Source organism: Micromys minutus (genome assembly GCF_963924665.1).
Source record: "Micromys minutus genome assembly, chromosome: 12".
Classification (NCBI taxonomy): domain Eukaryota; kingdom Metazoa; phylum Chordata; class Mammalia; order Rodentia; family Muridae; genus Micromys; species Micromys minutus.
This window is the reverse complement of record NC_137981.1, coordinates 16,084,241-16,101,061: the sequence shown is the minus strand read 5'-3', so window position 1 is coordinate 16,101,061 and position 16,821 is coordinate 16,084,241. Positions and strand designations below refer to the sequence as shown.

The 16,821-nt window shown below is 52.4% G+C and overlaps 2 protein-coding genes across 7 annotated transcripts; one reads left to right on the top strand and one right to left on the bottom strand.

The window, feature by feature from the left end:
* Positions 1–101: 101 nt before the first annotated feature.
* Positions 102–14,171, bottom strand: ZNF219 (zinc finger protein 219). Of its 6 annotated transcripts, none has more exons than XM_080925980.1 (5): positions 14,016–14,171; positions 3,539–3,627; positions 1,810–3,244; positions 1,407–1,538; positions 102–1,172 (listed from the first exon to the last, which is right to left on the bottom strand). In XM_080925980.1, exons 2-5 carry the CDS (start codon positions 3,542–3,544, stop codon positions 562–564), a joined length of 2,184 nt encoding a protein of 727 aa, XP_080782106.1. In that variant the 5' UTR covers positions 3,545–3,627; positions 14,016–14,171; the 3' UTR covers positions 102–561. The 6 variants fall into 6 exon arrangements, with proteins under 6 accessions (XP_080782106.1, XP_080782109.1, XP_080782107.1 ...); XM_080925983.1 differs by lacking the exon at positions 14,016–14,171 and adding an exon at positions 8,543–8,596; XM_080925981.1 differs by lacking the exon at positions 14,016–14,171 and adding an exon at positions 8,105–8,156.
* Positions 10,806–13,686, top strand: TMEM253 (transmembrane protein 253; the record flags this gene model as incomplete). Its single annotated transcript, XM_080926335.1, has 7 exons — positions 10,806–10,913; positions 11,299–11,409; positions 11,503–11,559; positions 12,060–12,170; positions 12,247–12,393; positions 12,714–12,790; positions 13,197–13,686. 7 exons carry the CDS (start codon positions 10,806–10,808, stop codon positions 13,684–13,686), a joined length of 1,101 nt encoding a protein of 366 aa, XP_080782461.1.
* Positions 14,172–16,821: the final 2,650 nt, after the last annotated feature.

The following is a 16,821-nucleotide window of genomic DNA, read 5'->3' as shown; positions in this document are numbered from 1 at the left end:
TTGCTGAATCTGAAGTCTGGAGTACAGCAAAGTTTTGCATCCATATCAAACTGATAATGAAGGGCACAGGAAGAGTGAAACACAGGCAGACACACAAGACCTTGTGCCTCAAGACACCTGTTTATTGGAGACATGACTCTTCAACAGGGATGACAGGAATCGTACCAAAAATAGCAACGTCTACAAGGGCCCCTGATAGGGCTAGAAGGGTACAGTGCCCCCCACCCCCACCCCTTATACAAAAATAAACTCTCATGCCTATGGACCAGCAGAGACTGGCAGAGTGACTCCTCAACCGGAGCACATCCTCTACCAGCCCTAGGACCCCGTTCTTTGACCCTCACCTCTGCCACTTCTAAGGCACTGTGACTCCTCTGGGCTGGGTGGGTACTGCTTGCCCTCTCTCCTTCACCCACTGCCCACTTTTTACCTCTTGGTCCACCTTGGGCTGGGATACGGGTCCCACACTGCTCCCTGCTGGCTGCTCTACCCAACTACCTCTAGCACTTCCCCGCTCCTGCGGGATAAGCTTACTAAGCTAATCACTCCTAAGAGGGCTCCCTACCGTTCTTGCCCCCCAAGACCTGCCTCTCCAGATCTAGACAGCCCTGGGCTGCCCTCCTCTTCTAGTGGAGGACTGGGAGGGGTCTCTCCTGATGGTGCCCGGACATAAGGTGGAGACGGGTCAGCACGGGGCTGCCGGCGGCCCCGTGCACGACGGCTGTGGTGTACTTGCAGATGCAAGGCCATGAGCTCGGGAGCTCCAGTGGCAAAAGGGCAGAAGAGGCAGCGGTGAAGGGCACCCCCTGATCCGGCCTCACCTCCCGGGCCTGCCCGTAGGGACAGGTCCAGGGGTTCGGCCTCACCACCTCGCCCGTTGCGCAGGGTCCTCCCAGGGCTGGCAGGCTTCCTGCGGGACCCTGGTCCGGTGCTGCTCGAAGGAGGCCGGGTACTTGCAGTGCTGCCCTCTACCCAGGTGGCAGAGGCCTGAGTTGGCTTGGCTCCCGACTGCGACTGCAGTGAGCCCCGCTGGGAAGGTGGCGGGGGCTCCGGGGGAGGCCCAGGCCCTGCACTGCTCCTCTGCTCTCGGTGGTGACGCTGAAGGTGGTACTTGAGTGAGCCCGACTGGGTACCTGCATAGTCGCAGTGCGGACACTTGTAGGGACGCTCCCCTGGGAAGAGTGGGTTAGAGTAGGTCACCGGGTCACTATCACTCGCACACCCAAACGAGTATTTTGCTCAATTTACAAACTGCATCCCAAGGACCAGGCGCAAATGCTGACTCCCCACGAGGTGATTTAAATCCCCCCCCCCAATCTGAAAGATGGCCAAACATGACCTCCAGCCTTCTGGTTGCTCTCCTCTCTTCTTCCTAGCCCTCCCCTACTCAGAATGCCTGGCCTCACCTGTGTGTACTCGAAGATGCACTTTCAGGTGATGCGCCGAGCGGAAAGATTTCCCACAGAAGGGGCAGTCCTTGCCAGTAGCCCCGCGGCCCGCTTCAGACCGTGTCCCTCCAACCAGCAGCCCGTTTTCTTCTGCAACACATTAAAGGGAAATTATTGGGTCTCGCTGCCTCGTCCCGGCCAGGAATCCCTTTACATCCAAAAGGAAAGAGGTTTTGGGGAAACATAGATTTGTTAGAGTTAATACCCTTAAGGAAAAACCACAAAGCTTCCAGTAGGACAAAGAGGGGTGGGGGGACAGAAACCCAGGAGAAATTGAAGCAGGTCTTCTGAAAAGAAGGGCTGGACAAAATTGCAAGAACCAAATGCCACCAACCCCCAGAGAAAATAACTGTGTACCTACCTTGGGTGGCCGTAGATCTTGCCTGGGTCCCCATGGCAGGTGCAGACTGTCCTGACCCCTCACCTGGGTTGGGGTGCAGGGACGTCAGAGAGCCCAGCGACCTGCCTCGGGTCCAGCTGTCCTCTTCTGCCTCCACCACTTCTTCTTCCTCCTCTGGTTCCTCTGTGCGATGTCGCCGAGCCCGGTTGGGAAGAGCCGAAGGCAGTGGGCGGAATCCTCCGTAGCTTCGGCCACCTCCAGGGTCAGCACCCTCGCCATTGGGTCGCACTTCCCCAGGTCGTACACTCAGGTAGCCTAAGAGGCTTGGGGGCTCTCGGCGCTCAGCTGGAGTGGGTGCTGGGGCCAGGAGGAGCGCAGGGCCCAGTGGCTCATAAGCCAGCAGGCTCAGGTCAGAAGGCTGAGGGGCTCTGGCAGGCGCAGAGCCAGGGCCTGGAGCCCGCAAAGGACCCAGCTTGCTGGTGTGCACCTTCATGTGGTTCTTAAGGAACCAGGGCTCCTTGAAGCAGCGACCACATACGGGGCACGCATGATCAAAGGAGGCCTTGTGCTTGCGCATGTGACCCTTGAGAAACCAGGACTGTGTAAAGCTCTGGCCGCACACCTGGCAACGGAACTCAGGTGGCGCAGGGGGCTCCTCCGGAGGCGCAGGAGTTGGGGCAGGGTTTGCCTCACGTTCAGGCTCCGGCCTAGGTTCAGGCTCGGACTCAGGCTCAAGGGCAGATCTGGGTTCTTGTTGGGGTGGAGGCTGGGGTTCAGGAGTAGCAGTGGCCGCCAGGGGGCGCTCGGAAGCCCCGTGGGCCGTCAGACTGTGATGCAGCAACTCCTCCTCCTGGCTGGAGCCAAAACTGCACAAGCTGCACTTCCAGGGCCTGTGCAGGATATGCAGGTGGCGTTCCCGCTCTGCTGAGGTGCGAAACTTGCCTTTGCAGAAAGGGCAACGGAAGGCAGATGAGGAAGGAACCTGAGGGCGCGCCAGGCCCTCGGAGGCAGGACTGGACTGCATGCCCCCCGAGCTTCTGGCTCTCCCGAGCCGGGCTTCACGAAGCAGGGCGCGTTCCTCCAACTCCAGCAACAGCCGTGCAGCAGGGCTGCGTGGACGCTCCGGCTGGTGCGTTCGGAGGTGTGAACGCAGGAGGGCCCGCTGCGCAGCGCGGTGGCCGCAATGTGGGCACTGGAAAGCTTGGGCGCCTGGGTGGGCTCTCAGGTGCAAAGCCAGGATGGAATTGAATCGGAAGCGCTTTCCGCACACAGGACACGGGAAGCGCCGTTCGCCTGCTCGAGTCTCAGACCAGCCCACTGCTCCCATCCCAGGCGACCCGGGTCCTGGAGTCCCGCTGACACCTGGTCCGTTGGAGTAGCGCTGCAGATCCAGTTCACCGTCGAAGGCTGGTGGGGAAGGCTCGAGGTGGCCGACCAGGATGCGGGGACGTGAGCCCTGTGGATGCACGTAGAGGACAGGGTGGAAAAGACCGATTTGCAGAAAACGCAAAGGCATCAGGGGCACGTAGAACAGAAAAGTAGAGTGTGGATGTAGGTTAGGAGGTTGGGGCCTGACCTAGGTACACTGGTGCCTCTGACCTCCAGAAATCGTGGGATGAGTGGAAGTTAGACACTGGGGCCAAGTTAATAACGTAAGTTACTATAATAGGAAGTTTTGTTTTTTTAAAGGAGGCAGGAGAGGGTGTGCCGTTGAAGGTACTTTGCAGGTCAAGGGCAGAACTTCACTCACCTCCATGGACCCCCTTCACATTCTTTGGTTCTGAGGATTGGAAGGAGGAGGAAGAAAAGCTGCTAATGAAGGCAACAGGTGCGGAGGTGCTAAAACAAGACAGTGATTGGAGGAAAGATGAGCCCTGGCTTTCAGCAGTAAAGTCACCCCACTTAGCAGCCTGTATGTAGTCTTAAAACCCATCCCTTCTTTCTACTGTGATCTTGAAGTATATCACATGCTTTCTGTTCGCTTCCTCCAAACTTGCATCCCTCGATCTGCCAACTTGTAAATCCAGACTTCCTCCCCCAAATGTTTTCAACACCTAGTCCAGAACCACCACACACACACACACACACACACACACACACACACACACCGTGGGAGGTCATCATAGTATACCCCTCTTCCACTCGCGCTGGGCTGTGCCCCTGGATAAACAAATGTGGAGGGCTAGCCATATTACTGTTACCAAATGGTACTAGCTCCTCTCAGACCCAGGGCCAGCCAGCCAGAATCCCTCCAGGTTCCTCCTTCTGCCGGCACCCAGTCTTCTGGTCTTTCCTCCTCCCCCTCCCCCTTCCTGGATTCCTGATCCATTCATTTCCATTCATTACAGAGACTCATTCATGCATGGGAGAGAAACACCTCCCAGCAGCAGAGTCTGGAGACAGAGGGGGAGGGGCATGAAGGGAGAGCCAGCTACAGAGGGAATGAAGAGTTGGGGGAGGCCTGGAAGTTAAGGGGCACTACCAGCCTAGGGAAGGGGTTATAAACTGCAAATCCCATTTAGGTTTCACCCCGTTTCAAACCTTGGAGCCTGAGGTTTGACGGGGCATCTCAGCCCCTTTGTCCAGAGCTGTTCCGAAGCAGGCTTTCCTCCTCTCTGCAGGGGAGAGGCTTCCTCACACAAGAGGAGGATTACACTGGCTCTGAGCTCAAGAGGCTGGAGTGAGGGATGGGGGGCGGGGCCTTGCCATCTGCACAGATAGGGGATCCACACAAGCTCTGAGCAGGAAGGGGTTAAAATTCTCCATCTAAAATTCCCTGTCCCTCACAAGTGCTGCACGGGACTGAGAAGATTTGAGGAAGAGGATGGTAATGGGAGGCTTTCCTGCTGTTTAACTGATGGCAAGGTCATGGAATTTAGGCTTCAGTGGATAACCAGAAGTCATCCAATCTACCTTCCTTCTTCCACTTAGAACTGTATCTTGTTCAGACTAGATGAACTTGGGCCTAGCTTCTTTTTCTTTTTTTTTTTAAATCTCAGACATAATACTCGATAAAGAACTTGACGATGAGAACTATGAAACTGAAAGGGGTTGGTTACTAAGGAAAAAATGAGGACTCAAGCATTACTTAGAAATTTTTAGCTGAAGAGAACTGGGCTAGGAGTTAGTTAGCCCTGCTTATCAGCAAGGAAAAGAAAGACTGGGGGTCCAAAGCTTCTTTTATTTTCAATATTTAGTGGATGTGGCAAGATTATAAAGTGGCAAACACCCTGTCACATGCAGAATCTGACTTTTGAGAGCCTTAACATATATGTTAACAAGATGTCCTGCTCAAATATCAGTAGAAAACCACCGCGACTTAATGTGTGTGTTTCTACGGGTCCAAATTCAGGCATCCCTTCCTGGCCTGTGGGTCTTCCAAAGACAATTACTGGAACCGACACCTAAGCAGGTTCACTACCAATTGCATAAAGTTGAGTTCTAATAGAAGAATAAGGAGTGCAGGGACGGCAAGCCTAGGCCTTGCAATCAGCTATCCTCTCGGCTTGCCGTCTGCGAAATGAGTTACACTGAATTTACATTTATAGTCTCTGCCAACATCAAAGTTGTGTGGTTTTAAGTCACAGGACTCTTCTGGCCCCCAAGAAATGCTAAAACAAATGGCCATTCCTTCAGTACCATGGAGAGTGCAGTGGGCTACTAGAGATGGCCCTGTGGCTACCTTAATACCACAGATAGAGCTAGAAAGTGCTAGAGAGGCCACACTGGCTATTTTGGAATCAGAGAGGACACAGAAATTAGTGGATTACAGTGTGTGTGTGTGTATACAGTAATGTATATAATGTATATACACTATATATACATACTGTATATGTGTATATACTATACATATAGTATATACTTACTATATGTGTATCTACTGTAATTCACTAATATATATATTATATATGGAAACTATGCAAAGGTTTTGGAGAAACTATGAAGGGGTATCTACCAGAGAAATTACTGTGGCCTTTTATTGAAAATAGAAAATATGCACACCTAGAAAAAATGTAATTAGCTATACAGAAATGTCCTAACAGTTACAGTTTGTACATCCTGGAATGAGTTACTGAGGCATCGTATTTGAGTCCATCACATTCTGTTGCTTTCCTGGGGATTCCCGGAACATCCTGGTGTACAGCCAATCTGGTATATTCAGAGGAAGCAGATGGCTGGGAGGGGTGTGTGTGTGTGTGTGTGAATACTGCATGGTCATAGCTGACTAACCTATGGGCACATATTCCGATTCTGAGAAGATTCTAGGGCCTCTAAAACTGCCTGTAAAACACTAAGCATGTGTCATAGGAAAATGGCCTAATATCTGAGGCAAAGAGAGGAGAAAAGAGGCAAGGTTTCTTCACCCGAACAAGAACCCCCACACTTCTGCATGCAGCAGTCCCAGGATGGAAAGCACAGACACATAAGAAGGCACAAATGGGAGATGAATTTCTCCTCAGGGCAAGTTCCCCAGAAGGTGGCCTAAAATCAGTAAAATCCACCGAGACCTCCTAGGCCCAGTCAAGATGGCTTCCATCATCTCTACATCAAACCAGGTCTCCGGCACCAGAGCTCACAAATTGCTTTCAATAAAAGAATCAACAGAGACGGTGCCTGTGACCTGGTTTGGAACCTAAGTCAGACATGTATTGTCTGTGGACAATCCTCACATTTTTCTATACTCAAGGTTTAAACAGCACCCTGGAGCCTTGGCCAGAGAGTGGCACTGACCTACTTTCCACTCGCAGTGGGAAGCAGGGGTTATCTTGTTCCTGTTTGTATTTTGCAGGGATGCAGGACCAGCGTTACAAATTAGGAATATTTCCAAAGCAACAGGCCAATTACGTTTACATACTAAGAGAGCTGATGCATTAGTGTGGACCACCAAATCTTACTGAGAACGAACAGATGGTAAAAAGACTTACGGAAGAATTCACTAAATAAAGGATCAGGAAGGCGGCCCCTCCCCACCCCAAATCTTGTGATTCAAAAATTTTTAAGGTCAAGTATTCAGTAGCAAAAGATCAGGGTCTCTGGGGCCTAGCAGTAATTATGCCTCTGTCTCTGGTCATCCCCAACACATGGTTTTCTCCTCTCTGTGGCAATCTCCCCACTCTTAAATCAGCTAACAAATATGAACCACAGTGCTAGATGAAAAAGGAAAGGGGACTTATTTAGTCCAGAGTCAAGACCACATACATGAGAACAACTCAATTGTAAGGTCTCCCCATGGCTCTCTGAACCTCACTGCTCTGAGCTGTTTCAAATCTACACTACACTAAACCTGGACACCTTTTAGAATGAGTTTTTGGGGAAAGAACTGGGGGTGGGGGACAGGGGGCAGCATGAAATTTCAGTCATTGGCTCCCAAATAACTATGAAGAGGTGAAAGGGAGGTACAATACACACACACACACACACACACACACACACACACAATCTTATCCTAGACCCATGTTCTAGCATGTCCTAACTTGACCCCATTCTGAAAGTTCTGAAGAGCCTGGATTGGGGGGTAAAGAGGGCTAGCGCTGGCCCTAAAACAAGTCAGAGTTAGTGCCTGTATGAGCCTCAGTTCTCAGGCTGGGAGGTGGGTAGGAGGGCTTCTGGGAAAACACCCCTCTCAAAAACTGGTAGGCAAGCAGAGCAGGACCTGCGATCTCACACGAGGGACTCCACCAGCACACCTCACACTCCACCCGTGGAAAATAATCCAGGAGGATAATGGGGGCAGGGTTGGGAGATAGGGAGGCCAGAGCTCAGCTACCCCGGGCCAGGAGAACAAAAGCAGAGTTACAGCCGCCTCCGCGGCTGCCGCGGGCCGAGCTCTTTGTGACACTTTGTTTGGGACACAGAGAGAAGCACCCCCATCCTCTCCCCTCCCCCCCCCGTGCCCTGCCGGGTCCCCGAGAGTTAGGGCTCCTTCCCCACCCCCACCCGCCGCACCTGGGCTGGGGGCGCACCTCCACTGTGCTCACCGCTCTCCCACCGCGCACCCCCAGGCCCCCTGCACCCCAGGCCGCGGCGCCCGGCCTCACGGCCCCTACAAAGCCGCGCGCCCCCGCCCCGCGCCGCGGCCCTCCCCTCTGTGCCGGTCTCCCGGCTCCCCCACCTGGCCCCCTCCCCAGGGCACCCCCCCAACTCTCACGCCGGCCCCGCCGCCCCCACCCCGCCCCCCGAAGCGGCGGGCGAAGTTTGCCGGGGCCGCGCGGCGCCCCTCCCCCGCCCCCGCCCCCTGCACCTGCTCCGCGCGCGCCCCCTCCGGGAGGGGCGGGGAGGGCGGCGGCGGGGGGGCGCGGGGGGAGCGGCTACTCACGAGCCCCGGCGGGCGGCGGCGCGGGCGGCGGCGGCGGCGGGCCGGCGGCGCGGGCGTCAGCGTTACGTGGGGCCGGGGGAGATGCGCCGGGCCCCGGCCCCCCCGCCCCCGGCCCGGCCCCCGCCCCTCCCCGGCCCTCCGCCCCCGGCCCGGCCCGCATTGTGTGCGGCGAGAGGCGGCCCGGCCATTAGCATGCGGGGGGCGGCGCGGCGAGCAGCGCGCTCGGGCTCCCGGGCCGGGGGACCCCCGGAGCGGCAATAGGCGGCCGCCAGGGGGTGCGGGCCTTGGGGGGGCCGGGGGCGTCGCGCGAGGAGGAAGGGGCGGGGGTGGGGCGCGCAGACCGTTCCTCGAGGGGACTGGAGGAGATTGTGAAAGGTCATCTTGTCCTTCCCCCAGCCTCCAAGCAGGCTGCCCCTCCCACCCTAGACCCGGACATACCAGGGAAGGAGTTGGCTCTGCCGCTGCTTCTGCCCCAACATGCACAGGCTCGGGAAGTTCTTCCTGGGGTTTTATCTCAAAGCCTCTCCCTTACAATTTGTCTCTCTTTTGGGAGAGGAGGAGGGGCGATTATAGAGATAGTTAATGTCGGCCGTACAAGAAACATTATTAAAGTTACTCTTCCGCCTTTGCCGTTCTTGATAAACACTTCTCGCTCCTGCTCCACGAATTCTATTTTCCGTTCTTTAAGACACTTTAATGGCTCTTCAATGCAACAGTATTTACTGAGTGCCTACCAAGCGCCCGGCGCTGTGCTCACCACTGGGGACATGCAGAGAGGAGAGGGATGTGTTACTTTCTCTCGACACGATTATAGCCCAAACAGTAGTTGCACACTCCTAAGTGGCATACTCAGATTTAGTCAATATTTACCCGATGATTGTTCACGTATTTAGCAGCATGAGATCTTTCCAGTAATCCTCTAATATAAGCTCCATTTACAGAAAAAGGAGGTTCAACATCTCTCCTTCCACAGACCTGCAAATTCTGGGATCCTCATCACAAGGCCTATATCTCAACCTTGTCATTAAATAAAGTCAACTGTCTCGGTGATTGAAAAGAGAGGAACCAGGCACAATTTGTCTGGTTCCCTTTAAGCTTCGATTCCCGGTGCCCAGGAAATGATCGTGGATACAGTGCTCCAGTGATGTTGGCTCGGCAGTGAGTAGGGCAGAAGTTGCTCATGAAGAAAGCTACCTTTCTTCCCTTCCTCCTGGGCCTCAACTCCCAAGGATCCTCTGGCTCGGTTTCATTTATTTACGGTGGCTATAAATAACAACAGCCACCTTATGCGATGTGTACCGGACTAAGCTAATTCGTAAGCATTTTCTCTTCGTGCTCAAGGCAACCCCTTGAGATTGGTATTGTTAATTTCCCTTTACAGATAAGGAAACCGATTAAGTAACTCGACTAAGGTCAGCCAGATAGATCAGGGACACAGGCACAGGTATATATCATCTCGAGACCTCAGGCTCTTCCCTTTATGTGCTCAGTAAAGTATACATTCAGGCCAGCTGGCTTCTCTTTCTTAAATGTGGAAATAAATGTTCTCACCATAGCTTCTGAGTAAGCTCTGTGGTGATATAAACAGCAAGCACATCTGTATGGCCTTCTTGGCACCATTAATGGCACCCTACCCACCGTGGATCAACTTCCCTTCAGGACATACATATTGTTGTCAGTTCTGTTTATCAGGGAATGGTGCGATTAGGTAAAATAATGGCACAATGATGTAGCCAAGGTCACCGACCTGAAAAGGTGACAGAACCGAGATTCTAGCCCAGGCTTATGGGGACCTTTTTAATCTCAAAATTATTGTTGGTATAGTATCCTTTTCAAGACTAGCACCTAGGTATTGGTCTTCACTGGGTCAGAAACAACCTCCAGTACACAGTGCACAAGGCTGTCCCTCCATTTAATAAACTAGTCAAAGTCCAGTGGTGGGGGAGGGGGGATTCTTCAAGAAAGAGGAGAAAGGCCTGGTGAGTTTGGTCAGTGGTCAATGCTTGCCTAGCGTTCACAGAACCCTGGGATGGATCCCTAATGCCACTTTTTAAAAAAGAGTTGAGGAAAAGAAACTGCCCAGAAAAAAAAAAAAAAAAAAAAAGCCAGAAAAGGGGGTGGGGGGATAAAAACTGGTCTATAAACAGGGTTCCTGGTGGAGCAATCCGACAGTAACACAGAATCTCACTAGGGCAGAGTGAGTAATTTGAGGAGGAAGCCAAAGAAAAAAGACTGAATGGAAAGGAGGGGAGATAGGGTGATTTTGTTCACAGCGGATGAAGTAAGTGAACCCTGAAGAAGGGTAGAAATAGGGTAATGGGAAGCGGAAATACTGAGGCAGGCTGGGTAGCTACTGGATTGAACTGAGGCTCATGTCTACGTAAGGCCACTCCTTGGATCTTTAGGCCATCATAGTGACTTTTGCCCCACCACACCTCAGCTCTCTGACAGACTATTTGCCAGGAAAAGACTGTCTGCTCTGTGCTACCAGGCCCCTAAGGAGTATTGTGACCCAGCTGAGTTCCAACCCATTGGATCGACCACTTCAGAGTAGGTAGGTGTAAAGCTTCTGGGCCTCAGCCTTGAATCAGCAGTGGGCAGAGGGGTCAGTGAAAAAGATGTTGTGTGTTCCCATGTCCTGAAAAGTTCCATGATGGATTTCTTCAACCCAGGATCCACCACTCTTAGAGTTAAGCGAGCAATGGATCAGAATGCTGACCAGCCAAGGCAGGAGAGGCCCAGCCTTCGCCTGGAAAAGTTACAGCACTGGGCAAGACACAGACGCAGCGGACACCTATTGGTGCTGGCGGTGAGGCCAGGTTGCCCCGCTCCCGGTCTTAGCTGACTGTACACAGTTCATTTCCACTCACGCTCAGTGAGCACATACCATGCACCTGAAACTGTGTGGGGGACTGGGGTTGAGGGGGAGAAGAAATGTACAAATTAACAACGCAAAACCCTTCATTTCCAAGTGGCTTCCCTTTACCTTTGGGGAAAACATGAAGGTAAGTGAACTATTAAATGAGACAGAAAGAAAAAAAAAAGTGGCATTTCACTTCTTTACACTGCCCCAGCATGGGTAACTTTCTTCTACCGTGCGTTTATTCCCATTAATGGCATCTAAACGATGAAAACATTGGCGGAGGAAAAAAGCCTCCGATAGTTCCCTCTAATTGCCCTGCTCTGGCCTCCAGGTGAGCCAACTATGGCTAGCGGTAGCTGTGGTCCCCTTCACTATCTCAGTCTCGTGTTTCACCTCTGCCTGTCACCTGGCCACAGCACTGCCACTTTGGCCTGGAGCCTCGGTATGACCCACCATAAGGGAGGGCGAAAGGAAGGTCCTGGGGACCCCTGTCTAACAGAACTAGAGTTCACAGTGTGCCCTTCTAAACATTTAGGGTCTCCTCACTGGCGTTATCACCCTTGAGCTTCGAAGAGCACCTTGTATCTGGAAGGTGAGAAAATACAAGCCGTCCTCCCATTCTCCCAGTAGGCATGCGCATACGCACGCACGTACGTACGTACGCACGCACGCATCCCTCAACCCACAAAGTGATTTATCCTCCTAGCTGTCTGTCCCTGACTGAAGCAAGAGAGTGAGAATGTTAGAAAGCTAATGATCCTGTTTGAAGGTAGGGAAAAAAGGAGCAGAAATGTGTTAGTTGCTTGTTTTTTGGGGGGGGCGCTGGGGACTGAACCCAGAGACACATGTACAATAAGCAAACACTAGCCCTGGGCTTAAAGTTAAGTAACCCCCCCCCCCCCCAGTAAGTTACTCAGGATGGTCTTGAACATATCCTATAGCCCAATCAGACCTTGAGCTTTTGATCCTCCTGCTTCAGCCTCCCAAGTTTCGGGGATTACTGAGTTTTGTTTTCAGCTAGGTTTTGGGGGAGGGGGTTGAGTTTGCAGTGAATCTCCCAAGCTGGTCAGGGCTGAGTTGGCTCACTGGTAGGTGCGGGCCATGATGATATCCAACACCTTCAACCTGATCTTGGGCTTCATTGCGGTGGTGATAGAGGTGACGAAGACAGCTTTGGGGACTGCCTCTACCGACTCCTCCCAGGTACTGGGAAATGAAGGAGAAAGGGCACAAGATAGGGGCTGAACCCACAAAAGCATCCTCACCCTGCTTCCTGCAGTTGACAGGGTTGCTGGTGCTAGAGCTCAGCGCCGAGGCCTTCGCCCTAGGGGGAGTGCTGGTCTCAACATATGCCCTATTCTTGCTGAGCCAGCGGACGCCTGGATACTTCAAGAAGTCAAGGCTGCAATACCAGGAGCTACAGGAGGTAGGGGGTGCAGGGAGGGAAACACGAAGCAGCTAGCTTCCAGCTAACTTTTCATCTGGCGGTCGTAGTCTGTGCACTTAAGGACCAATGGTGGGGCAGTAAGAAAATGAAGGGTTGAAACTGGCTTTCTGGCATTGGACGTTAGTTCCCTAATGTTTGTGAAGGAACTGGGTATTTCATGGCTCGAGCTACAGGCGTGCATAAACATTAGAAAGCTGCCATAATGTACTATTGGAAAGACTGGGAAAACTGGAAGAGATTTGCTTCTATCCAGGGCTTCCTCTTTGCTGACCCTAAAATTTGCTCACATCTGTTTTCAGGGCCTCTCTGAGGCGGAGGAGGTATCTGGTTTGGAGAATGATCCCGTGGTGGCTAGCACAGGAAATAGAACGGATGCGTGAGTGGGCAAGACAGGTGCCACTGTCCCACGCCAAAGGCACTTCTGCATCGTGCATCTCCCTTGGACTATAACTGGACTCCCCCCAAGATGTGCATGAAGCCCAGAGGAGTGCCCTCAGTTTCCTCTCAAACCAGGCCCATTTCTCTTTTCTTCCCCACTAGAGGAAGATAATATCTGGACTAGAGACCTCCCTCACCTCACGCCTCGTCAAGCAGCTTCCTCCCTTGCATTCTTCGCCTTCTTCCTCCCTGCCTCTCCATCCAGCTTCACATCTGCCTCATCTCAGTGTTCACCTTTCACAATCCCATCCACTCCAAGCCCGGCTGCTGCAACAGCCAACCCAGAATCCGCGTCGGTTGTGCTCCAGGTCTCCCTTGGATCCGGGTCCTGTCTGATCGACCAGAGACTACAAATCCCAGGATGCCCCGCTACCTCGTGACCTACTGCAAAATAAAGAGCCTTCCCTCGGCGGCGGGGGCGCTGTGCATCTGAGTGACGCCAGGCGCTGGGAGCAGGGCCTAGCCGAGTTTCCCCGGACGCGACCACTGGCCCCGCGTGCGGGGAGGCGCCGGGAGGGCCGTCGCGCACAGAGGCGCCGCCACCGCGGCCAGGCCGCCGCCACCGGCTGCAGGTCTCTAGCCCTCTTGCCTGCAGAGCTGCGGGTACTGGCCAAGGCTGAGGGTCGGCGTCTGGCCAAGCCGCGTGTCCCCAGCTGCTGCCGCCGCGCCCCTCACGCGAGCGCCCAGGTTCAAAGTCCTGAGACTTGGAGCGCGCGCGAGAAGGGGGTTGGAGATGATGAGTCAGAGGCGCCGGCCCTCCTCGCCCCCTCCCCCCCGGGCCGGGCGCTGGAGAGGACAGGCTGGCTGGGCAGGCAGGCGGGGGTACCGACCTAAGACTTTCCCGCCTCTAGCGAGCACGCTGGTGGACCGAGCCCGCGTGGCCGCCACCCTTTCCAAGGCGGGAGCAGGACTGCGCAGGCTCAGCCTTTCGGCCGCCCCCGGCGGGCCTTTGATCCCTGCAGCGGTATGGTCGCTGAAGCTCTTTTTGTACTGTGCCCACACCACTTATGACCTCTGCAAGTGTACAAAGATGGTAGACTCGGTTGGTTTGGGGGGGGAGAGCAGAAGGGGGGAAGCCCAGGAAAACGGTGGATCCCAATAGCACCAGGGGGCAGCTTAGTAGCTGCTGAAAGTAGAGATTGACTAGGCCTGAGAGAACTCACCCCAAATTCACATAGTGCCCAGGATGGGTGTTCGCCTCACATCATTTTTGTTCCCACTTGAGAAGGCTTCTTTTCCCTAGAGAATGCTGCTTCTCCGGGCTCAGGCAAGCCCAGGTACCAGTGAGGCTAGAGCGCAGCCTGGCTGGCTTGCCTTGACATTGCAGTGGCGCCAGCTGCAGATCCTTTCTGTTTGTGACACCTTGGGAGTGGTAATAGTCGCCCTATGACAAAGTTACGTGTTAGTATTAGTGGGTGGAGACAGTTCTGGGATCAGGCTCTGGAATGGAGAGAACGCAATCTGGGCCTCCTCCATTTCTTCTCTCCCCCAATCAAACTGCAGGAATAGTGAAGGGCTCGTGTCTGAAGGGCTCTGAGAAAAGAATATTTTTCTTCAAAGTCGGGACGTAGTGGCCAAAGAAACTATAGGAGGAAACCAGCAATTAGCTGTCTTCCAGCTTTTACCGCTGTAATTGGAAACCTGGATATTGCATTCTGCATCTTCCGAGAAACTCAACGACCGTATAAATGAGTCTAAACAAAGCTGAACACTCAGGGCAGGGCCAAAACCTCGGGTTTTATTTCTCGTTACTTTGTGTCCAGAATAACCCGCAAGGGGCTTTGTTCATTGTAAATCATTAAGATCCTAAGATGCTGGGGCTGGATTTTTTTTTTTTTTTTTTTTTTCTTGTCTAAAAGACACAATGTATCTTTCTCACAGCGTATCTCTGCCTGCCGGGAACTTGCCAAGTAGACCAGTCCGTTTGACCCAGGTTTGAGTGCTGGAGTTAAAGGCATGTACCACCCACGATGTTTGACCAAGCCTTACCGTATGAGGGCCCTACTGTCACCATAAAGTTTCCCTCCCGCACATCTCGAACTAAGCATGAAGAATTGTTAGGAATTCTGCACTGCTCTTTCCCAAATGGATACATGTTAACTTCTCTCACTAATCATTGGTCAAAATAAGTCATAAAGCCGCACTTAGGTTAGTGGGGAAGATAATGTGGAAGATAAGGGGAAGCCGAAATAATTTAAGGAAAAGGTTAGAAATTTATGGTGAATCTTGAATCGCTCCATAGTTAGGATTTGTCTGTTAGCAAACGTGCCCGTTTCTACTTGTTTAGTTCAGTGAACTTCCATGTGAAATTCTTAATGGGAGAAAAACAAGACCAGCTGTGAGGAAACCAAGATTCTGGGTTCTGTTGCTTGGGCACATAAAGTCTGTCTGAACTACACCTCATTCGAATAGCCATTACACCCTATTTCTCCTGATTATCTTACTGAATCTAAAATGATGGCATGCCTGAGAGGTAGAAAGTAAATTGCCTAGGAAGGCAGATAATAGCGTAAGAGAGTGAGTGGAGTAGATCAGCTGTGGGGTACACAGAACTGGGAACTCAGAACACACTGGTGTAAAATGGGTCTGTCCTCACCAACCACTACCATGTGCGGCTCTGCCACACTTTCCGTTTTTTAGTAGAAGTCAGAAATTTAAACACTGATTTTAAAAGTACCAACAATGAAAAAAAATTTTTTAATTCAAGGGTCAAATTCAACAATAGTTCAGCATTATGCAAACATATGGCAAAAATTTGGGTTGAATCCCAGCTCTCAGAAGGCAGAGGCAGAGGGATCACTGTGAGTTCAAGGCCAGCATGGTCTTCAGAGCTAGTTCTAAGACCACTGGAACTACACAGGAAAATCTGTTCTGAAAACCAAAAAACAAACAAAAACAAAAACGACTAGAACTTGGGGTTTGGGGTGTACAGTATGGTTTAGGTTATTCTTGTGAAGACAAATGTGTTGGAGTTAAACATGAAGTTACCCCTTAAACACTGCTTTCCAGGAGAGGGTCATTTTGCCTGCCCGGGATATTTTGCAACACAGGAAGAGAGTTTTGATGGTCAGCCTGGAGTGGGGTTGGTAAGGGAATGTGGAAAAGCAGGTGCATTAGCATATAAATCAGTAGACTGTTAACTAGGGCTCCTCCTCTGGCCCTTACCTTTTGCCTGCTACAAGCCAAAACTGAGTCTTAACCTGTTTCTCCTGACTACCCTCTCCACACTGACTGGCCAGAGTCCCTGGCTGCTCTAGAATTCTGCATTGCTACCATGTTTCTAGTGACCACTCCATCTGAACCATTCTGCACCAATCTGGCAGCCTCTAGGGAGGTCACCCATTTTATTTCAATTAGACCTTAACAAAAAGAGACTGTGACAAGGCTCCTGCTGACGTCAGTTTTTAAAGGTCACGACCCCCTCTCTTCTCTTGGAAGAGACAGTTCGCTTTGGGTGGTTTCCTATGCAGCTTAAGCCTGTGAGAGTTGGGGCGGGGAAAACCCATTCTGATGAAAGTTACTCTCGTTTCTTTGAAATTCAGTCATTTATTCTGACTTTGAATACAACTGACGCTATTTCCCAAGTGAATTCTCTTCCGTTTCTCGACCTGCTTTTTTGGCTCGGGGTTTAAGTCTCGGGCTGAGTCCTCTGCTGCCACCTCGTGGCCTCTTGTTGCCTGGGTTGATGTATCACAAAAGTCTTCCTGCTAGAAACGGCACTAGAAAGTGGCTCGGTTAGAGCAAAGAATCTCCTCTCTACTTTGTGAAGCTTCACCAGACTTCCCCATCTCCACCCACTACCGCATGCGTCATTAAGCATCCGGGAAACCTGGCCTTGACAGAGGGCGGTACAGGAGGCACTGGACCCCATTGGGTCTCCAGTCTGTTATACATTCCTGGCCAGGAGCCACCAGATCAGTAAACCCGTGTGCCCAGCAGCAACGGGAAGTGGATCTGCCTGTTTGGCCT